This window comes from Vicia villosa, unplaced genomic scaffold, assembly GCF_029867415.1.
Source record: "Vicia villosa cultivar HV-30 ecotype Madison, WI unplaced genomic scaffold, Vvil1.0 ctg.000677F_1_1, whole genome shotgun sequence".
NCBI classification, from domain to species: Eukaryota; Viridiplantae; Streptophyta; class Magnoliopsida; order Fabales; family Fabaceae; genus Vicia; species Vicia villosa.
The window spans coordinates 1-24,659 of NW_026705301.1; the positions used below are offsets into that span (position 1 = coordinate 1).

The window sequence follows — 24,659 nt, forward strand, 5'->3', positions numbered from 1 at the left end:
CCTTTAACCTCGTAAGCCTTTTTACATATTTTTAGTCAAAATTAGATAATGTTGAGAGGGTAGAAACATAAAACCATGCGCATGCCTAATAAATCTAAGAATCACCTAACAAAACAAAGTGGTTATAAATAGTCACCTCCACATCCATTTTATAAACCATAGAAAATATTGTCATGAAACTTCAAAGTTTTCTTATCTTTATTTTTCTCTTCTTCTTTGTGTCAATTTCTTCCGATGCCTTGAGAACGGAAGATAGTGATCGTTCTCCAATCAAGATTAGAGACCCCTACGTGATAGAAATCGCTCGATTTGCAGTGGCAGAATTCAATAAAAAACCAGATCATCCAAAATTAAGTTTGGAGGGAGTGGTGAGGGGTTATACTGAGATTGTGTCAGGAACCAAAGATAATGTTTTAACGAACTATGCTCTTCTGTTGGAAGTGAAAGATGGACCTTATCGCAAAAGATATGGAGCTTATGTTTGGGATAAACCTAAAGATCATTTCAGGAAACTTAAAAAATTTGAAATAGATCTTTCACCATAGTTTATATAATAATAAAGTAATAAAAATTGTATCGATGAATTTTCTATATTAATAATATTAGTTCATGCGTTCAGGTCATTGAAGTGTATTATTATGTTGTGTTTATCAATAAAAAAAATTGTTTGAAGTTTTATTTATTATTAGTGATAAATATGTTTTATATTAAGTTTATTTAACAATGAAAAATAAATACTTTATTTATTTTAATGAACAAAACATATTCAAGTGAAACTTGCTTGTCAGAAGAGAGATTTTTTATAAAAAAATATTTCTCAAATGTTAATATTTATCTCATATTTTATATTATATCAATAATAAATATTTGATTCGTAATCTCGTAATTTTTAAGTATCAATATAAAATACGTGTCACTTTTTTTTTTTTTATATTTATCATTGGAAAGCATGATGCATGCATTATTTTATTAATCATGATAAATATTGTCCAGTGTATTTTTATGTTCATCAATAAAACATATTGTTGTTTTATTTTATGTATTAGTAATAATGATATGTTTTAACTATTTTTTCAATAATATATATTTATTTCATATAATATGTAGTGTTAAATTTGATAGTATTAGCAAGATTAGGAAATATAGTTGGGGTCTGCCGTTTTGGAGATGTTATACCAATCGCTTTGTAAGAACGCGGTTGCCGACAAATGCACCTTCTATGGATGTGCGTTCCTCCTACAAGTATGGGGTTGGTGGAGAATGCCTACGCTATCCCCTGCAGGCAAGAACAACTACACGTTCCCTTATGCAACAAGGTACGTCTTTTTCAACGCTATCCCTTGAATGCTAACTCTCTTTTAAAAAAATCTGAAATAACATGTTTGCTCTTTTTTTTTAGGTTCTGTGGTCCTAAATTGAATTACAGCAAGAATCTGATGGGGAATATTATTTTGTATCGGCAACTATTGGATCACCTCCGAGCTGAAGATGTATTACCACTAAACTTTTATATGATCATATAGATGTATTACAATCCATCATCTTTTTTAATAATATATTATTCTTTTCTCCTACGCAGTTTAATTGGAGACCATACTTGATGCTAGACCATGAGCCCAACGAGAGTGACCAAGAAGTTTGGACTGCGGTGACACCTATAATAAGGTTCAACATCGTGGAGATGCACCAATCTGACCGTGTGAGACTCCAGTTTGGCATGCATCAACCAATCCCGGATCCCCCCACTGATCTGGGTTGTTGGCATCTTAGAAGAGTCAATCACCAATGGGATCACGCAGATTATCATTCATTCACACCTGAACTTTGTGAGATGTGGAAGAAGCGTTGCCGCCTTCTACTACAATTCCCTGTTGTCCAACTCCCGATGTATCCAACCGCAGACTACGTGAATTGGTATAGAACAGTCACAACCCCCGATATGTATGTGTCCGACCCCTACTACCTACACGACCCCCGCCAACAGCAATACAACCAACAACCACCCCAACAACGTTAACAACGCCAACAACGTCAAACCTCCGAACAACCTTACCATGAAGAATATCAAACAACACCAACGCCCTACCAAAATCAACCCATCCAACAACAATCATGAGGATTCACTCAACAACTCCATGACGCCGACCCCTCCACTAGGCAACCCATCCAACACCAATCATGGGGCTTCACCCAACAACACCACGACGCCAGCCCCTCCACCTCCACTAGGCAACCCATCCAACAACAATCATGGGGCTTCACCTAACAACACCACGACGCCGGCCCCTCCAACTCCAATAGGCAACCCAGCCCCGACATGGGTCCAGATGACGAATACGACCCCAACGAGCAAATGATCACTCAATCGTCACTTTACCATACATCCCAACAATCACATCACCAACAATATGGCTACACCACACCCCAACATTCACAACACCAACAATATGGCTACACCACACCCCAACAATCACAACACCAACAATATGGCTACACCACACCCCAACAAACAATGCCTTTTTTCCAAGGCCAATCAAGCGTTGGGTTTTACCGGCCATATGACGCAACTCCACAGCCAAGACTAATCTTTAAGGGCATGGGGACCCGACTATTTGACAGCAGGATACAAGACTACATGTCAAACGAGCGCATGGAGGGGCTAATCCGAGGCCCACCTACCCAAACACAAGAAGAACAACCAAGGACTAGGGGGGGTCGGGCTAGGGGGGTCGTCGAGAAGGGGGTCGTCGAGAACCTTCCCAACGGATTCGAACAATTCCAGATTGCGGAACTGGCAGTCAGAAAGGTCATGAATAGAATAATTTTAATGTTTTAAAAATATTCTCTTTTTTTCCGTATTTGTAATGTTTGTCCCGTACTTCCCGTATTTGTAATGTTTTTCCTTTATTTCCCGTATTTGTAATGTATCTTCCCTATTTATATCATTAAACACTACCTTTCTAATTATTTATTTAATAGTTTTTTTTAATTATGTTAAAACAATTTTAAAAAAATCAAAAACAAAAAAAAATAAATATGTTAAAACAGGCAAAAAAAATAAAAATAAAAATAAAAAAAAAGGAACCAATACTTATGCGCCACCCCAGGTGGCTTGTATGTTGGAATAACACTATGGCACCACCCCAGGTGGCGCAAATGAAGTGGAAAATTATGATATGGCGCCACGGGAGGTGGCTCCTACGTGTAGGCCACCTCCCAAACCTGGTCATGTAATTTTCCCCAAAACATGATTTTTTGGGTAAATTTTTTTTAAACATGGTTATTTGAATTTTTTTTCGAGAAATTGACTCCAAATTTATAAGGGAAGAAGGGTAAAAGTTGCAAGGAAAACAAGAGATTTCTAATGTGTCGAAATCTTTATAAAATAAAGTGCAAATGAAAAAGTAAATGGCGGATAAAGATAGGCGAAAAAGTAAATGAAAAAAACTTTCCTTAAAGTTATAAAGATTTGTATGTAGAATCATACATATTTTTTCACATACTCACAACAACTCATCATAAAATTGGACTCGTATTTAATACAAAATTAAGATAAAAAAAATTACTTAACGAACTAATGTCAAACTTAAAAATAAACCAAAAATATAACACTAACAAAGGTTGAAATTTAAATGAATAACTTTGCACAAGAATATGGACGGCTAGGAATTAACAAAACGATGATGATAAAGAGGTTGATATATATATATATATATATATATATATATATATATATATATATATATATATATATATATATATATATATATATATATATATATATATATATGTGCGCGCGCGCGCGAAGAATATCACATGGATTGATGAGATGGAAAATGTGTATTTGTGAGTTAATATAAATAGTTGGAAAACTTGTATCTCAAGCATTGCAGCCAGGGCAAAAATGGTTGGTACTTTGACTAAAGGCAAGACAAGTAATTCTATTCAGTGCTTCAATTTACTTAAAGCTTTTGATATTGTCATCATCCCAAGTAAGCAATTGAGCACCATTGATGTTCTTTGGAGTCCCCCCGCTCGAGGTTGGGTGAAGTGCAACACGGACGGCGTTGCTTCAGGCTATCCTCTCCTAGCTGCTTCTGGAGGAATCTTTAGGGATGAAAAAGTCAATCATTTACTTAGTTTTGCAGCTCATATTGGTCCGGGGTCGTCGGTGGTGGCGGAGTTAACCGCGATTATTATTGCTATTGAGAAAGTCATTCAAGAAGGTTGGTCTAGACTTTGGATTGAAACATATTGTATGCTAGTGGTGAAAGCTTTCGCAAACGTTCACTTAGTGGCTTGGATTGTCAAGTCTCGTTGGCTTACGTGTTGGGCGTATACTCTAAAAATTAATTTATTGATTACTCATATTTTTAGAGAGGCCAATTTTTATGCGGATATCCTGGCTAATATCAGTTTTGCTAGCAAAGCTTCTCTTGATTTAATTATGTTCACAATGATATTTACTCCGATTACTTGCTAGACAAGTTGGGTACCCCTAGGATTAGAATTTGCCCCTAAGAGGTCTTGGTTTGGTCTCCCTCTTGTGTCTTTTGTAATCTTTCTCTTTTCTTTTAATATAATTTTGGTTTATTAAAAAAAAAGTTGGTAGAACCTAATAAGTGTCTTGTTTGGACTGTACACGAAAATGGTTTGGAGTATGTTTTGGTTTTTGCAGTTTTTGGACACACAACCGTTCTCTTGTGTATACCATTTTCATGCAACCATCCAATGCCATAAACACCAAAAATAGAAATAAAAAGTAGGATAGGTATGATAGGGTAGACAAGAGGATTAAAACGCTTTTAAGTGATAAACAGAAGCATGCCTTATTCTTTCGTTTCATACTCTTTAAATCTCTTTCTCTCTTGACATTACGAACTTAACATCCAACCATGATTAGAATATCCATGTTATTCCTTCATCTCATCTTGACTACTTTTGGTTTTGCTCACTCCCATAGGCCATAAGTATATTATCCACGGCAACCTATCAGACATCCATTACATTGTATTTGTTGTAATAATGTAACTAGTAACAAACTCGTGCGTTCGCACGGGTTCTGATACGGGACGCGCATTTGTTTCAGATTTATATTTTTTAATAAAAAAATATTTGGTTACCCGTGAAAAAATAATAATTCAAGATATAATTTATAAAAAAATATTTTGATCAGTAACTTCATGTCCCGTTAATAATCAATATTTTGATCAATAACTTCATGTCGCGTTTCAAATATAATTTTATTTTGAATATCAGATGTACATTTTTTAATTTAAAATTTTTTAATTAAAATTAATAATTATTATTTGGGAAATAAATAATCAACATTAAGTAACTTCATGTTCCGTTAAAAAAATATTTTGATCAGTAACTTCATGTCCCGTTAATAATCAATATTTTGATCAATAACTTCATGTTCCGTTTCAGATGTACATTTTTTTTGAATATTAGATGTACATTTTTTTAATATATTTTTTAATTAAAATTAGTAATTAGGAAATAAATAATTAAAAAATTTGTTTGCCAATGAGATCCCACACTGTTTATAAAAATATTAGTATGAGTAATACACTTTTTTCCATTTATAAGAATAGAAAAGCATAGATGGAAATTAATTTAAAAGCATTATTTCGCAATGGTTGAGATTTCAAGTAATTGAAAAATTGCAAACTTCTTGTATATGTTAAGTGGTGGTATGAAAAATTATGACACAGTTAGATATAGACATTTAGTACAACATTGGATGATCAACAAATATTTTTCTAATGTTTTCAAGTGCTTCTGCCTATATTTTCTTGTAAACTATGAAACTCAATATGTATTGACTCTTTAAGTGGCATTTATGTATCCCTACCCATACGCCTAAAATATTCTTACTACAACTATGTTTGCCTATGAGAGTAAATAATGGGTTTAATAATTCAATTTTTTCGATTAATGTTAGTTACAGTATTTGATTCTTCTTTGATCGCAGCCCTTCAAATGCAACAAAAGGCTGGTTTTGAATTGTCTTCCAATTTATGGTTCAACATTTGATGATGGGGCATCATGCAACAAAAAGCCTCGGTATTTTGAATCTTCTTGCAGTGAGAGCCCCAATATTTAAAACTTCAGGTACTGTCGAATTATCTGAGCCAATCACAACATAAGAGACCAAGAAATTCCAAAGAGCCATCAATAGCACAAGTCAAACTCTAATCATGGTTGCAATTTCTACCCTGCTCAACAAACAAATAAAGCAACACCTTCTGTAACAAAATCACATATGCAAGGCACATAGCATACTCAAAACCAAAGTGGGAAAGAATAAAACAATAAAGTGGCTCTCATTATTATATAAAAAAGAATCAAAATTCAAGGAGCCATAGCAGTTAACAACATGTGAAACCATGACTTTGTACAAAAAATTAATGTACCTAAAGTTTGGTCAGCAAAATGATGCAAAAAACTTGATGTTCTGTTCAACTTAAGCATTAAAAAAACCAACTTTACATGTACCCAGATAAATAAATGTATCAATGCCTAACTTGAAGCAGTGTTGGAAACCTGGAAAGTAAGAAATTGTTGTGTTTACAAATTTTCTGAGCAATCATATTTTTGTACAAATGTATATACATGAATATGCGGCAGTCTTTAGTGGAGAAGCGAGTTCCAGAAAAATAAATATATATACATGAAATCAATAACCCTCTTATTATAACTAGACATACAAAATCTTAAATAATTAGCTATTTTGTTACAAATCTTAAATAATTAGCTATTTTAACTTCTCATGTTAATAACCCTATGCTAATGAAAGAAGAGTTTTTAAATATATATTTAAATTCAATTTTTCACACATTCAAATAAATCTCCATTCAAATAAAATTCAAAGGCCCAGAACACTTCAATAGATAAAATCAATTTTATGGTTGTGGAGTGGTGTTACCATCCAATGTGGAAGGGCATTTTAGTATATTTCAAAACATCTTATTTTCTTATATGATAGATGTCATTATTTTGTTTATGTTCAATGGAGCTTTTGTAAATTTTAATGTGATCTATGTAATAAATTTTAATGATAGACAAACAACATCTTAGAAAATTTGACACAATAATAAAGGTTTGGTGTTGGAATAGAGAGTTGAATGGATAAGTGAGTGGAGTGGTACAGACATTGGAAGTCGTGGGGAATTAAAAAAATTAAGAAATTGTTTTGAAAAATGAGGTGGAGTGTAAAGAGAAGAAAGTGGGTGGCTTGAAGTGAAGGGAGTCTGACACGGTATGGGGGTCAGGTCCATAGATTCACGTGACATATATGTCATCAATAACAATGTCAAAAAAAAATCTAATATTAATTGTTATTTATTATAAAGCATTTTAAGGGCTTTTATTAATATGATACACGTATACTTTCTCCTCCATATCATAAGCTCTTATTAAGCTCAAAATAATAAAATCAAATTGTAGCGGGTCAAAAAATATTCGAGCGTTTGAACATTCGAAATACAGAGTCGCCACCAAATTTTATTTATTCCAAAAAGGAAAGGGAAAATATCGATAAAACCCAAAAAAAAGGAAAAAAGGATAAAATGGTCTTCGCAACCAAATTTGAGTTCGGGAGTCGGTTAAGTAAGGGGAAGGTATTAGCACCCCTTACCTCCATCGTACTCGATGGGACCCATTTAGTTATTCTCGTGATCGATTGTTAGCTTGAGTTTTACTTGCGTTTTATTATTATGAGAAAGAAACAAAATTAAAGTTTTTCTTTATTATTGTGCTCGCCAAGACATTTGTATCTTGTGCCTACGTATTCCCTAATGCAATGGGAAAGTCAGAGCAATCGTAGTTCGGGGTAAAACTACGAATTTTTGTTGTTTGATTTTAATGAACGACGTGTGAATCGCTCTTTTATGAAAAGGTGTTGCGAACTAAGTTAAAGGGTCTTTAATGGAATCAAAGCATTCAAACAAAAGCTTAACGGCCATCGCCTATATGCTTTAGAGCAACTTGTACAAGTACGTACAAACCCCTCTTGATTCATCCATTATAGACCAAACTCAATTCGATTTTTTAGAGTTTTCTTTTTAGATGCAAATACGAGTAGGAGGAAAAAGGTTTGATATTGACCAATATCTATTTATGAAAAGAGAGTTTTAATGAGTTAAAATCGTTTACTTATAGTGTTTTGTTGAAAGATGAGACAAATCAAATTTTTAGGGTTTTTTTAATGGAATCAAAGCATTCAAACAAAAGCTTAACGGCCATCGCCTAAATGCTTTAGAGCAACTTGTACAAGTACGTACAAACCCCTCTTGATTCATCCATTATAAACCGAATTCGATTTGATTAAAAAAACGCTTTGTAGAGAAAGGTGAAACAAATTGAATTTTAAGGATCTTTAATGGAATCAAAGCATTCAAACAAAAGCTTAACGGCCATCGCCTAAATGCTTTAGAGCAACTTGTACAAGTACGTACAAACCCCTCTTGATTCATCCATTATAGATCAAGCTCGATTTGATTAATAAAAGCAATTTTGAAGTTTTTGATTATAAACGAAGTTGGAAAAAGATACTTGGTGTTGACCAAAGTTTATTGAAAATTATTTGAAGTGGACTCGACATTGGATCGAATGTTATTTGAATAAAAATTGTTATTAATATTTTGATGCTTTTAATTGTGAAAACTATTTGTTCTAATTACTTTTAGACTTAAAATTAAACTAATGAAGTTTGGAATAAAAACAAAATAAAGAAAAAGAGGGGGTTTAAAGGGGTGGGGCGCATGAAGTTTGTTTATATTTTTTGAAGTATGAAGATGCCAAGGTGGGGTGTTAACAATGAAGGATCCTGGGCTCTGCAGTTATGAATCCAATTGGGATTAAAAAAAAAATCAAATGGGCCTATGCTCCCGACCCGGTCCAGTTTGAATCGGTTCCTCACACCACACACTTAACCTAAAAAAACCAAATGGCCTCTCCTCTCAATCGGTGCTCTCTCATGGGTCTCACGTGTATTCTCTCTGCTTTTCTCTCCCCTGCTGCTGCGATGAACAACAATGGTGAAACAAAAGGAACGCTCTCATCTCTCTCAAACAACATAATCTCTCTGCTGTGAGAGCTTGCTCGATTCTCTCTCAGAATCTCGCTCAAATATCTCTCGCGCCCGCTCTCGAAATGTTCTCACCAAACAAAATCAGAAACATATTCAAATCAAGCAAGAACCCTATCCCCAAATCAATCCATAAACCCACGATTTCATTATGTATTTGGATCGATTGCAACAGGTTACAAGAGATAAAAAAAATTCAAACGCAAATGGACAAAGACATGAAAACGAAAGTGGAAAAAACCAGGTATGTTCTCTTCGATTTCTCTTCTGCTTTGCTCTTAGATTCGTCTTCTTCTCCTTCCGCGATTCGTTCTGTTGTGTACTTGTTGTATTTGTTGTGTTGAGTTGATGTTAAGGGCGTTGCAGTTGATGTGTCTTGAGTCCGAGGGAGGTTTGCGGTTTAGGTTTTGTAGAGTTTTTGAGTAGTTGTTGTGAGGTTTTTGTGAAGGTGTTTGTGATGGTTATGGTGAGTTTGAGTTTAGAGCGTGTGAAGTTGATGGAACGGAGAGGTTGAACGAAATTTGAGTGAAGGTTTTGAAGTGAGTGTCGTGAAGGATTCGCGTGAGTTTGTTGCTGAGTGATACGGTTTTGTTGTGGAGGGTCACGGATTTGAGGTGTAAGGATTTGAATGTCACAGTTTTGAGGGTGAATTAAGAGTCGAATGAAGGTGATTGTGGACTAGGTTGAGAGCTTTTTCTATTAGGTTTTGGTGGCTGCGACCTCTAGGGTTTTTTTTAGCCTCCTTTACTCTGTTTCTATGGCTTGTTTATATAGAAGGATAAAGAGCTGTTGATGAATTTGAATGGAGGGCTGAGATTGATTCTTGTTCACTAAGTTTCCTTCTTGCCCTTTTCTGATATACTGATTCCTTCCTTTCTTTGTGCAGGTTTTTTTGTATGGACAAATTAGTGCAAGGTTTGGACATATGTGCTGCAGAGTGGAGCAGGTTTTGGACTGGTTTGGGACAGCAAGTGGTGCAGGAGCAATAAGAGCCTTTGGACAGTTGCAGCAGCAACAACAGGTCTTTGTTGTGTTGTGAGGAATTGTATGAAAATGATGGTGACTGTATGGCATAGCATGAAGATAGCAAGTGGAGCAGAGGCGTGGCATGAAGAAAGTGAAGACCTTTTTTTTGTTTCCTTTCTGTGTTGTCACATTACTTGTATTGTAACACTAAGAATAATAGACTACTAAGTGCATTATTATATACATTTTTGAACTCTCATAAAAATCAAATTAATCAAAACTTTATTATAAAAAAGCAAAAATTGACTAAAATAAAATACAAATATTCTTCACAATGACAATTTAATTAATAATTAATTTGATTATTAAAGGTAATATAAATTCCAATAACAACAAATTTAACTATTAATTCAATTAGCATAAGATGCGAAACAAAATAAAATAGTGACAAATAAAATGTGAATTTCATACGGATTTGAATTGCGACGTGGGAAATGGAAACTTATTGTGGATACAGACGAATTGATCGATGCTAATGCAAATGAATCAGATGAAAAATCTTAGGTCAAAATTTAGGGTGCGACAGATGCCCCTATTTAATTATCTTTGGCCAGATAACTCGAACGACTTTGGTCTTCGGGATATCAAAGGCGAAAGGTAATTAAATACTAAGTGACCTGAATTTTGACTCTTGATGCGATGAAATGTCATGAATGCATGGATGCATGAGTTCTTGTCGGGGATATGGAGATGAAATGTAAATCTGTGGAGATTATGAAATGATTTGTCAAGGAGTTCCAGTGGGAAGACTTGCTGGGGAAAGGCAATGGTGCCAAGAAGTCGTTTTCAAACGGAGGATAGAGTTTGGTTAACGAAGGGTTGATTCTCAACCAGTGGATTGAGCCTAAACAAAAGAGAAAACTGACATCAACCGATGAATTGATAAAATATCAACTAGTGAGTTGATTCGAAAAAAGAAATTATCATCAGCCAGTGGACGGGTGAAAAGTAGACACGTCGTCCTCAACCAGTGGATTGAGTTTGAGATAAATAGGAAAAGCCATTATCAACCAGTGGATTGATGAAGGTAAGTCAGCTAGTGAATTGAAAAAAAAACAACATCAACCAGTGGATTGATGAAAGGTGACACGATGTCCTCAATCAGTGGATTGAGTTCAAACAATTAAGAAAGAAGAAACACGTCAACCAGTGGACTGATGGATGCAAACAGAATGTCATCAACTATTGAGTTGACTTTAAAACAAGACATGACTAACATTAACCAGTGGATTAACGAAGATGAAACAAATTTGTTGTCAACTAGTGAGTTGACTCTATCAACGAGTGGATTGACAAAGAAAAACTGCTTTCAACCAGTGGGTTGCTTCGATCTAAGCGGACAATAAATGATTGACTGTAACCAGCGGGTTAACAAGATGAGCGATCAATTTCAACCAGTGGGTTAACAAAACAAAATAACATTCAATCAGTGGATTGACACAAAAAAGATAAACTTCAACCAGTGGGTTGACAAAATAGAGTAGTAGTCAATCAGTGGATTGACACGAAAAAGATAGACTTCAACCAGTGGGTTGACAAAATAGAGTAGTAGTCAATCAGTGGATTGACACGAAAAAGATAGACTTCAACCAGTGGGTTGACAAAATAAGTGATCGTCAATCAGTGGATTGACACGAAAGAGATAAACTTCAACCAGTGGGTTGACAAAACAAGATAATATTCAATCAGTGGATTGACACGAAAAAGATGAACTTCAACCAGTGGGTTGACAAAACAAGTGATAGTCAATCAGTGGATTGACACGAAAAAGATGAACTTCAACCAGTGGGTTGACAAAACAAGTGATAGTCAATCAGTGGATTGACACAGAAAAAGATAAAATTCAACCGGTGGGTTGACAGGAAGTGGGAAAATTTTCCTCAACCAGTGGGTCGATAGGAAGTGAAAGAGTAATCTTCTACCAATGAGTTGATTCAGATGATGAGAAAATGTTTGGTCCCAACCAGAGAGTTCACAAAACAAATTACTTTCAATCAGCGGATTGACAACAATTGAAAAATGCGATCCATGATTAAATTCAACCAGTGGGCTGACAAAAATAAACAGAACGGTTCTCAACCAGACGGATGATTCAAAAGAACAAAAGGTAAATGACCAATTTCAACTAGTGGCTTGGAAAAGATTAACAAGCATGTTCAATCAGTGGATTAGCAAGAAAATAATGATTGCGGTGACATCATTAGGGATTATGAATCCATGCATGCTTTTTGCTTATGTATGAGACATCTTGGTTTTTTCTTTTGTGCAAATTGATGCACGTGTAATGATGTATAATGGTTGATCAATGCAGGTAATGAGTTTACCGGATGTGTGCCAATGGGCAATTCATTTTTTGGATGTCCATGGTGGACTGGGCTTGATTCTCAATGGAAAAGCCTGAGCAAGATTGAAATTTTGATTTGATGTTGTGGGAGGTTGCCCCATGAATGATATGCATGATAAATGAATGCATGCAATGAATGCAATTTTCTATTTGTAATGTTTTGACATATGCCCCAGTGGAGGGTCATGATTTTTTTGTGAAGTGGACAAAGGTCCCTTGATAGAAGGTTTGTGTAAAGCATAATTCCCGACACCAACTCTGAGCTTGAGGATTGCTTGATATGACAAAGTATGCTTGGATTGCTTGAAGGAAAGGTCTTGGCCTTTATTTGCCCCAGAATGCTGAGTCTATGGAGAAATTTGCTTCAACAAAGTTTTGGATTCGAACTGATGATCCTGAGATGACGTGCCCCAGTATTTGGGAACTTTGAAATGAAATGCCCCTGAATGATGGACTTCTGAAGTGATGTGACCTTGATAGTTCCACATTAGGCTCTTCGAATGAGTTCCATTGTTGGAACTTCCTTGATGGAAAATGTTGATTTGCAAATGAAACTATTTTACTCAAAATGGTAATTTTAATGCGACGTGCATGCGAGTTTTGAAAACAATCATTTATTGAAATGAAACCGTGGTACGATGAATAAATCTCAATGAGGATGTAATGGAAGTTTGAAATTCAAGGTGTGAAAGATGATATGATAGTGTGGTATCAAAACAAATGATTAGCAAATATTTAGGAGTCAGGTTAACACAACCTTGCTTTAGTATGCTTTCAAAAGAAACCTTGCTTCAATTAGGACTTTTGAAGGTTGTAACGTGGTCAGGTTCACGGTTTAAGAAACAAAGGATATAGGCTCAAATTTTGATTTTAACCCACCCATTCTTCGTAATGTACTCTAGTCCTAAGTTCAGTTAACTGTCGACTTTCAAGAGTATTTGCATATGATAAATGAGAACCAATGGATTCTAAGGTGGCAGTCACCTATTCTTCTTTGGAAATCACACAAGTTTGTTCGTTTTTTTCTTTTGACTATGATCTTTTGATCTCTTTTTTATTTTGACTTTTGTATCCATATCCCTATTTTTTTTTTTGCCTAAGTCTCCTTTTTAGGTTTTGACTTAGCGGGCTTTTCTTTGATTTTTTTATTTATTTTTTTGAACAACTTGCGTGACACTAGTTCAATAATATGAGAGGAATATGACTGCCCCACTGATGGTTCGAGAAAGACAACAGTTATAAGTTTTGAATATTCATTACTTCTTCGACATTGTGTACGAAGAGAGGATACAGTTGAATCTCGAGTCGGGAATGGTTCCCATAGAATGATTTTCTTGGAAATCTTATGAATTAATCACTTTAACTGAACAACTACCCTGCCCCGGGTTTTGTTTAAGGGTTTTAATTTCGTGCGAAAAGAAAACACCTACTTCTAAGGCTCAAAAGGGGTTAACGAGGGATTATCATCCTTATATCTCCAGTGTTTGGGGATTTGAAAGAATGCCTGTACATCATCAACAAAGTTTTATTTGAAAGCACACTGATGCAAATTGGGTATTTCGTTTATCGTCATCCTCCCTCCAATACTTCCTTAAACAAAAGTATAATAAATAAAAGGAAATGGGAGAAACATAAACATATTTTTTCATATTTTTTAGAAAAGAAAATAAAATAAAAGAAAGGAAGAGTGAATACGAATGGACTGATTCAGAACTTGCATGCTCATTTCATTAATATTACCATTAAAATTAACAATGTTCGAAAGCAAGTAATCACTTAACAAACAAGTGAAAAAGCGTAAATGCAAAATGATAAAAAGTGGCTCAATGATCTGCTTTGATCCATTGGCTTTAGGAATGTTCTTGGTGTCTCAGCACTGCTCATGGCATATGACCAATATCCTTGAAAGAGAGTATCTTTTTGTCAACCAGATCTTGAACTTTTTCCTTCAGGATATTGCAATCTTCAATGGAGTGACCTGCTATCCCATCATGAAAATCACACTTGACGTTTGGATTGTATTCCTTAGGAAATGGAAACTTTGCAGGTCGGGTTGGTCTGGGAGCTATTGCTTTCTTCTCAATTAGATATGGCCATAGTTGAGCGTAGGTCATTGGAATTGGGTCAATGCGACGATCCTCCTTCTGCTGGTTCCTTTGAGGTATATTCTGATTCCGTTGACGATTCTGATTCTGAGCTGCATTCTGAGGAGCATTATGTGAAGAATTATGAGGAAAAGCTGCCCACGGCTGTTGGTATGGTTGCTTGAATTGTGCGGCTGCAACATATGGATATTGATCGTATGGTATGAATGGTGCTTGCTGATAAGGTAAGGGTTGGTAGGAATGGGAGTTCTGAGACTCTCCACCATCAATTGGAAAAGCAATAGTTTCATCTTCCCACTTCTTCTGAAAGTTGTTCCCATATTTCTTGGTTCCAATCGATGATTCAGATTCCATAGTCAAACGTCCTTCTCGTACGCCTTCTTCTAATCGCATTCCCATATTCACCATTTCAGTGAAGTCGGTCGGGGCACTCGCAACCATCTTCTCATAGTAAAATGAGCTTAGAGTCTTTAAAAACATTTTGGTCATCTCTTTTTCTTCCATAGGAGGAGAGATTTGGGCGGCAACCTCACGCCATCTTTGTGCATACTCTTTGAAAGACTCTTTCTCCTTCTGTTCCATGGCTCGGAGTTGGTCTCTATCAGGAGCCATGTCAACATTATACTTGTATTGTCGAATGAACGCTTCCACAAGGTCATCAAAAGAACTGATATGAGTACTATCCAATCCCATGTACCATTTCAAAGCGGCACCAGTTAGACTGTCTTGAAAATAGTGGATCAATAACTTATCATCATCAGTATGAGTGGCCATCTTTCTGCAGTACATGGTCAAATGGCTCTGAGGACACGAATTCCCTTTATACTTTTCAAAATCAGGCACTTTAAACTTGGTAGGTATTTTCACATTTGGCACAAGACACATATCATAAGCATTCTTTCCAAATGAGTTCTTCCCTTTGAGGGCCTTAATCTCCTTTCGCATCTCTTGAAATTGGTCTTGGAAATCATTATAAGCTTCATTTCTTTCATTGGGCTCAACTTGGCAAATGGGTTCCTCAGCTTGTGGCACGGTATGTACCAGAGGTGAAGTCATGGTCATTATATGAGTAGTTTGAGCAGCTCCAGTAACAGGATGGTATCCCTCTGGCATAAAGTTGTAAGACATGCCCCCAGGGTAGCAATTAGGCATCTGATAGTGAGAGGGACCAGTGGTAGGAGCCATAGAAACACTAGTAGTAGAAACTTCACAAATCGTAGTAGTCTGGACTTCAGTTTGAGTGGCATGAGGAGATGGAGGGGGTGATGGTTGATTTTGAGCAGCCACTAAGCTTTCCACCAAAGCAGTCAATCTTTCCACCCCGACACGGAGAGTAGTTACTTCATCACGGAATTCATGATTCTCTTGTTCAAGGTCTTCCATCTTTTCTGTCGAGTAACACTTCGCGTCTGATAAGGATGTCTGGAAATTAGCTTGCTTTATTACTGTTGGGTAAAGAAAGGTATGAGTAATGGATTTTGGAGATGGAAATGCATGTTATGAATGCAAATGCATAAAAAAAAATTTATTATTATTTTTATGCAAAAATGAATGCCATGTCATGTATGATTCACAAGTAATGGATTTCAAAATCATATGGATACAGAAAGATTCGAATTACTCGGCATACAGTCTAAGGTTTTTATGTTGGAAAGGTTCTAGACACGGTTCTCAGAGTTACAAACTCCTTTTGAAAACTCACTCATCTAGTAAATAACTTACCATCCAACTGTGTTTTCAAATGAAGCCTATTCTGAGTGTGGTTTTCGCACTTACCCACAGTAATAGTTACGTTACGCAAGTTGGGCGCGAAACCACCATTTCCTAGAAGGTCATGGTTTTAGGGTTTTTCTAAAGGTCCCTAGAGTCGGCGGTCCGAATTGGAAACATCATAGCCCAAGTAAATAACTTACTTAGTCACAAACATCTCCTCAAAGGACCTACTCCAGGCGGGGTTTTAGTACCTCCCACTTGACACTACGTCAAGCGAGTTTAATACTAGACCACCATCTTATCTTACGTGTCACTCGAGCTCGGGTGTAGAGCTTTTCCTTACAAGAGACGAATAATCAAAAGTTCCAACCACGACGATGAGTAATCAAACAACGATAAAATAAATCAAATAAATAAGCAAGTAAATAAAGCTAACAATAATACAAGAAAAACTAAACTAGGGTTGACTCTCCGCTGCTATCCCCAGCAGAGTCGCCAGCTGTAGCGGGTCAAAAAATATTCGAGCGTTTGAACATTCGAAATACAGAGTCGCCACCAAATTTTATTTATTCCAAAAAGGAAAGGGAAAATATCGATAAAACCCAAAAAAAAGGAAAAAAGGATAAAATGGTCTTCGCAACCAAATTTGAGTTCGGGAGTCGGTTAAGTAAGGGGAAGGTATTAGCACCCCTTACCTCCATCGTACTCGATGGGACCCATTTAGTTATTCTCGTGATCGATTGTTAGCTTGAGTTTTACTTGCGTTTTATTATTATGAGAAAGAAACAAAATTAAAGTTTTTCTTTATTATTGTGCTCGCCAAGACATTTGTATCTTGTGCCTACGTATTCCCTAGTGCAATGGGAAAGTCAGAGCAATCGTAGTTCGGGGTAAAACTACGAATTTTTGTTGTTTGATTTTAATGAACGACGTGTGAATCGCTCTTTTATGAAAAGGTGTTGCGAACTAAGTTAAAGGGTCTTTAATGGAATCAAAGCATTCAAACAAAAGCTTAACGGCCATCGCCTATATGCTTTAGAGCAACTTGTACAAGTACGTACAAACCCCTCTTGATTCATCCATTATAGACCAAACTCAATTCGATTTTTTAGAGTTTTCTTTTTAGATGCAAATACGAGTAGGAGGAAAAAGGTTTGATATTGACCAATATCTATTTATGAAAAGAGAGTTTTAATGAGTTAAAATCGTTTACTTATAGTGTTTTGTTGAAAGATGAGACAAATCAAATTTTTAGGGTTTTTTTTAATGGAATCAAAGCATTCAAACAAAAGCTTAACGGCCATCGCCTAAATGCTTTAGAGCAACTTGTACAAGTACGTACAAACCCCTCTTGATTCATCCATTATAAACCGAATTCGATTTGATTAAAAAAACGCTTTGTAGAGAAAGGTGAAACAAATTGAATTTTAAGGATCTTTAATGGAATCAAAGCATTCAAACAAAAGCTTAACGGCCATCGCCTAAATGCTTTAGAGCAACTTGTACAAGTACGTACAAACCCCTCTTGATTCATCCATTATAGATCAAGCTCGATTTGATTAATAAAAGCAATTTTGAAGTTTTTGATTATAAACGAAGTTGGAAAAAGATACTTGGTGTTGACCAAAGTTTATTGAAAATTATTTGAAGTGGACTCGACATTGGATCGAATGTTATTTGAATAAAAATTGTTATTAATATTTTGATGCTTTTAATTGTGAAAACTATTTGTTCTAATTACTTTTAGACTTAAAATTAAACTAATGAAGTTTGGAATAAAAACAAAATAAAGAAAAAGAGGGGGTTTAAAGGGGTGGGGCGCATGAAGTTTGTTTATATTTTTTGAAGTATGAAGATGCCAAGGTGGGGTGTTAACAATGAAGGATCCTGGGCTCTGCAGTTATGAATCCAATTGGGATTAAAAAAAAAATCAAATGGGCCTATGCTCCCGACCCGGTCCAGTTTGAATCGGTTCCTCACACCACACACTTAACCTAAAAAAACCAAATGGCCTCTCCTCTCAATCGGTGCTCTCTCATGGGTCTCACGTGTATTCTCTCTGCTTTTCTCTCCCCTGCTGCTGCGATGAACAACAATGGTGAAACAAAAGGAACGCTCTCATCTCTCTCAAACAACATAATCTCTCTGCTGTGAGAGCTTGCTCGATTCTCTCTCAGAATCTCGCTCAAATATCTCTCGCGCCCGCTCTCGAAATGTTCTCACCAAACAAAATCAGAAACATATTCAAATCAAGCAAGAACCCTATCCCCAAATCAATCCATAAACCCACGATTTCATTATGTATTTGGATCGATTGCAACAGGTTACAAGAGATAAAAAAAATTCAAACGCAAATGGACAAAGACATGAAAACGAAAGTGGAAAAAACCAGGTATGTTCTCTTCGATTTCTCTTCTGCTTTGCTCTTAGATTCGTCTTCTTCTCCTTCCGCGATTCGTTCTGTTGTGTACTTGTTGTATTTGTTGTGTTGAGTTGATGTTAAGGGCGTTGCAGTTGATGTGTCTTGAGTCCGAGGGAGGTTTGCGGTTTAGGTTTTGTAGAGTTTTTGAGTAGTTGTTGTGAGGTTTTTGTGAAGGTGTTTGTGATGGTTATGGTGAGTTTGAGTTTAGAGCGTGTGAAGTTGATGGAACGGAGAGGTTGAACGAAATTTGAGTGAAGGTTTTGAAGTGAGTGTCGTGAAGGATTCGCGTGAGTTTGTTGCTGAGTGATACGGTTTTGTTGTGGAGGGTCACGGATTTGAGGTGTAAGGATTTGAATGTCACAGTTTTGAGGGTGAATTAAGAGTCGAATGAAGGTGATTGTGGACTAGGTTGAGAGCTTTTTCTATTAGGTTTTGGTGGCTGCGACCTCTAGGGTTTTTTTTAGCCTCCTTTACTCTGTTTCTATGGCTTGTTTATATAGAAGGATAAAGAGCTGTTGATGAATTTGAATGGAGGGCTGAGATTGATTCTTGTTCACTAAGTTTCCTTCTTGCCCTTTTCTGATATACTGATTCCTTCCTTTCTTTGTGCAGGTTTTTTTGTATGGACAAATTAGTGCAAGGTTTGGACATATGTGCTGCAGAGTGGAGCAGGTTTTGGACTGGTTTGGGACAGCAAGTGGTGCAGGAGCAATAAGAGCCTTTGGACAGTTGCAGCAGCAACAACAGGTCTTTGTTGTGTTGTGAGGAATTGTATGAAAATGATGGTGACTGTATGGCATAGCATGAAGATAGCAAGTGGAGCAGAGGCGTGGCATGAAGAAAGTGAAGACCTTTTTTTTGTTTCCTTTCTGTGTTGTCACATTACTTGTATTGTAACACTAAGAATAATAGACTACTAAGTGCATTATTATATACATTTTTGAACTCTCATAAAAATCAAATTAATCAAAACTTTATTATAAAAAAGCAAAAATTGACTAAAATAAAATACAAATATTCTTCACAATGACAATTTAATTAATAATTAATTTGATTATTAAAGGTAATATAAATTCCAATAACAACAAATTTAACTATTAATTCAATTAGCATAAGATGCGAAACAAAATAAAATAGTGACAAATAAAATGTGAATTTCATACGGATTTGAATTGCGACGTGGAAAATGGAAACTTATTGTGGATACAGACGAATTGATCGATGCTAATGCAAATGAATCAGATGAAAAATCTTAGGTCAAAATTTAGGGTGCGACACAAATAAGTGATTATTTTGAAAATATTGCAATTTTATTACTTTATTTGTTATTTGTTTTCTTATTCATGTATAAATAACTCATATTGAAAAACAATTTCTTTTATTAAATACTAAAATTAAGTCAATATTACGATAAATTAACTTATAGACTATAATTATTAAATATTATTTATATTAAAAAAAGGTTTGTAAAAAATAAATCTATTTTTGCATGACCACTTTATACACTAAAATTAATTCCAAAACAAAAGTTAATTTCATTTTGAAAGCATGAATTTTCTTATTATTTTATTTTTCTTTTTAAAAGTAAGAATTTTGGAAATTTGGAGCTAGAAAATGTTGAAATAATCTATTTCGAATAACTTTGGTAAATATATAATAATTTTGTAATATATATATATATATATATAGGGCATATCATATGAGAATGCCTTCTTTATATGAGAATGTGAGAATGAATCTGAACTATTAGATTTTAAAATAAATGGTGAAGATTATGTGTGAAAAATAATGGAGGAGAGAGGAAAAAATATTCACACATAATCTCCATAATGGTTCAGATTCATTCTCACATTCTCATATAAAGAAGGTATTTTCATATGATATGCCATATATATATATATATATATATATATATATATATATATATATATATATATATATATATATATATATATATATATATATATATATATATTTCCAAAAATAATTAGATTAAATGATCAATTAAAACCGTTAGATTAATGAAAATCAATGGTTAAGAATTGGAGTAAGTGTTCAACACTTACTCTTGGAGTAGATATATCCCTCCTCATATATATATATATATATATATATATATATATATATATATATATATATATATATATATATATATATATATATGTGTGTGTGTGTGTGTAAAACACTTCTGGTTAGTTCTAACCTCATGTCTTTCATAAATTTTACTAATTTTGATACATCAAAATATTATAGTGCTACCTACTTTACATCATCAGAGGATTGCTTGTCATATTATGACTATAGTAATGCAAAGGGGCTGTGAGATAAAATGGAGAAAAATATTTGCAAAAATAAATTCAAATTTTATCATTAATTTAAATTAAAATTTTATGAATCATATTTGATGTGTAATAAGATTATTCATAATTGTAGTTAATGTATTATATCTTTTAAAATCATTTAAAAAAATCAATAACATGGTCCATTTATAAGATTTAATCATATTCAAATATAGAAAACAAATATTATAAATTAAATATCTTACTTTTTATGTAATAATAAAATATTGATTAAAATAGTAAAAATAAGATAATTGAAAATATAAGCTGAAAAATGATAAAGCATAACATGATAAATAAAAAATTAAGTCATTATTGTTTATAATATAAAAAAATAAAGTAAAAAATGATTAAAAAAACATAATATTAAAAATTAATGAGACTGGATAATAATATTATATTTTGCAAACAAAAAAGGAAGAGTTGATTAGGATTTAGGTTAGAGAAGAATTAATAAAAGAAAATATGAAAGTAAAAGAAATGCATAAAATTGAGAAAATAAAGAGAGAGAAGTGAGAATAAGAGAGAGATAAGAGGGTTGAGAAAGATAATGAAAAAGGTAAGAAGTAGTATATAGGTTGAGTATGTGGTTAGATAATTTTGCATTCGGAAGGTAATAAAAATAATTAATATTATATTATGACTTTGATATATCAGTTTCAAAAAATAGTGTAGAAAGCAAATCAAAAATAATGAATAAGCTTATACATTGGGTAACAAATAAAAGAAGTGCAACGAGAGCATCCATGTGGCAGCCTAAATGAGTAGCAGGGCATAATTGAAATTTCCAGAACTATAAATTTTCTTATATGATAGATTTAATATTCTGTGTTAAAAATAATTATTCACCTTTTATCTCAGTTTTTTTTTTTAAAAACTAAGGGTATAATTTTGACGTGATTATTGAGAATATTGATCATCGTCCTTAAATAAATCTTTGTTGTTTATTTCATGAGTATCAACGTTCAAGACACTTTCATTAATGAACCACGTAAAGCCTAACAGACATCCATTATAAAAGCATTTTGAATATCAATAATTGTTAATGAAACATATAACATGAAAAACTTGAAGCGTAAAAAAATTGGTAAAATTCTCTACGATGGATTGCAAGAGCAAAAAATAAGTTGGGTTTAAGGTTTATTTTCTTCAATAATTTTTTTTCACGGTGTTCTAGAATAATCATATATTAATTCAACGAACTAACCTTTTTTTTACATGAGAAAAAAATAAATGCAAAAGGGATCTGGAATATATTGCACCCAACATTTTATCTTTCCCGACATTTCAATGAAATGAGGATCCAATATCTAATAGTCACCAACAGTGATGACGATGAATCATATTTAAAATTTGTTATATATATTTACAGAAATATTATGTGTAAACAATGTAATATTCTATGAAAACAATTAATTTATTTATATTCTATAGTTTGTAATGAGTTTAAAAAAATATATCAATCTTACCCCTCGGTTCTATTGATAAACTGAGAGGTATGGTGCGCTAGTTTTGAAAATATTAAAAGTGCAGAAGCTGGGGTTCAAACCCATGTGCATAAGCATTTTTTCATAAGTGTTTTAAAAATTGATGGGTAAAGTAGAAACTTTTCATAACGCCCTTCGTTACCTCGCTTCTGTAGCCGAGGTTAAATGCATTTCGCGTCTGAGGTGAAACATGTTCTCTGAAGTCTGGACCTTTTGAAGTAATATCTGTCCAGACGTCAACAACTCCCTGATCTTGTGGAACCTCGCATCAATATGCTTAATCCTAGCATGATACATATGATTTTTGCCAAATAGATAGCACCCTGATTATCACAATGTAATTGAACTCCATCTTGCTCAACATCCAACCGTTTCACTAACCCCGTAAGCCATAATGCATTTTTGGCAGATTCAACTACTGTCATGTATTTTGTCTCATTTGTAGACATAACAACTATGGCTTGAACAAATTATAGGTCCCCCCGGAAGACATATCCTGTTGTAGACCTCATATCATCTAAATCACTTGCATAGTTAGAATCCACATAGTTAGAATCCACATATTTTTATGAAGGTCTATTTTAGCAAGCATTAACTACAAAATAGTTAAATGTACCTTAAGGTGGATCTTGCTAAAACACACCTTCATAAAAATAAGTGGGTGTATTTTAGCAAATGCCACAGGGATTTGCTAAAATACACTCACTTATTTTTATGAAGGTGTATTTTAGCAGACTTTAAGGTGCATGTTGCTAAAATAGACCTTCATAAAATTAAGTGGCTTTACGTTAGCAAACAAATATATATATATATATATATATATATATATATATATATATATATATATATATATATATGAGATTTGCTAACGTTGACCCACTTATTTTTATGAAGGTCTATTTTAGCAAGCACTAACTACAAAATATTTAAATGTACCTTAAGGTGGATCTTGCTAAAACACACCTTCATAAAAATAAGTGGGTGTATTTTAGCAAATCCCACCGAGATTTTCTAAAATACACTCACTTATTTTTATGAAGGTGTATTTTAGCAGACTTTAAGGTGCATGTTGCTAAAATAGACCTTCATAAAATTAAGTGGCTTTACGTTAGCAAACAAATTTATATATATATATATATATATATATATATATATATATATATATATATATATATATATATATATATATATATATATATATATATATATATATATATATATATATATATATATATATATATATATATATATATATATATATAATAAGTGTTTTGTTTGGACTGTACAAGAAAATGGTGTGGAGTATGTTTTCGTTTTGACCATTTCTCAATAGACCCCATGGCCTATTTATGCACTACCGAATTGACAAAACTGCCTTCGTGCTTCCGTAGATGCATCTCTGGAAGTACCTATTTTTTTAAATTAAAATTTGGTTTTTCTTAGATGGATCTACGGAACCCCTTAAACATAGTGAAATGTGAGATTTTTCCAATTAATTGAAAAAATCAAAATGTTCCGTAGATTGATCTACGAAAGATTTCATGAACTTAATTAATTTGAAATTTTCCCAATTAATTGAGAAATTAATTTGGAATTTTCCAAAGTAACTTAATTTGGAATTTTCCCAATTAATTGAAAAAATCGCAAATTTCACTATGTTTTAAAGATTACTTAGATTTTATCAAAGTTAATTAATTTGAGATTTTCTCAATTAATTGGGAAAATCTCCAATTAAATTACAAATTAATTGAGAAAATCCAAAATTCTCAATTAATTGGGAAAAATCTTCCGTAGTTACGTCTACGGAAAGGTTTGATGGAGTTTGACAATAGAGTGTTCCGTAGATGCATCTACGGAACTTGTATTTTCCTAATTAATTAAGAAAATCCCAAATTTCACTATGTTTTATTGGCTTCCGTAGATGTATCTACAGACGGAATCAAATTTTTTCAAAATACAAGGTGCTTTTAGATGTGTATCTACAGAAATAGAGGGCAAAATTGAAATTTTACATAGGTGTATAAGAGGTTCATGGTAGAGAAATGGTCTTCGCTTTTGCAGTTTTTGGACACACAACCATTCTCTTGTGTATATACCATTTTCATGGGTTGAGATCCTCTTCATTTCTC

General features: G+C 33.9%; 1 protein-coding gene across 1 annotated transcript; it reads right to left on the reverse strand.

The window, feature by feature from the left end:
* Window positions 1-14,344: 14,344 nt before the first annotated feature.
* LOC131630382 (uncharacterized) lies at window positions 14,345-15,952 on the reverse strand. Its single transcript, XM_058901169.1, has 2 exons — window positions 15,116-15,952; window positions 14,345-15,010 (listed from the first exon to the last, which is right to left on the reverse strand). The coding sequence occupies exons 1-2, from the start codon at window positions 15,950-15,952 to the stop codon at window positions 14,345-14,347; spliced, it is 1,503 nt and encodes a 500-aa protein (XP_058757152.1).
* Window positions 15,953-24,659: the final 8,707 nt, after the last annotated feature.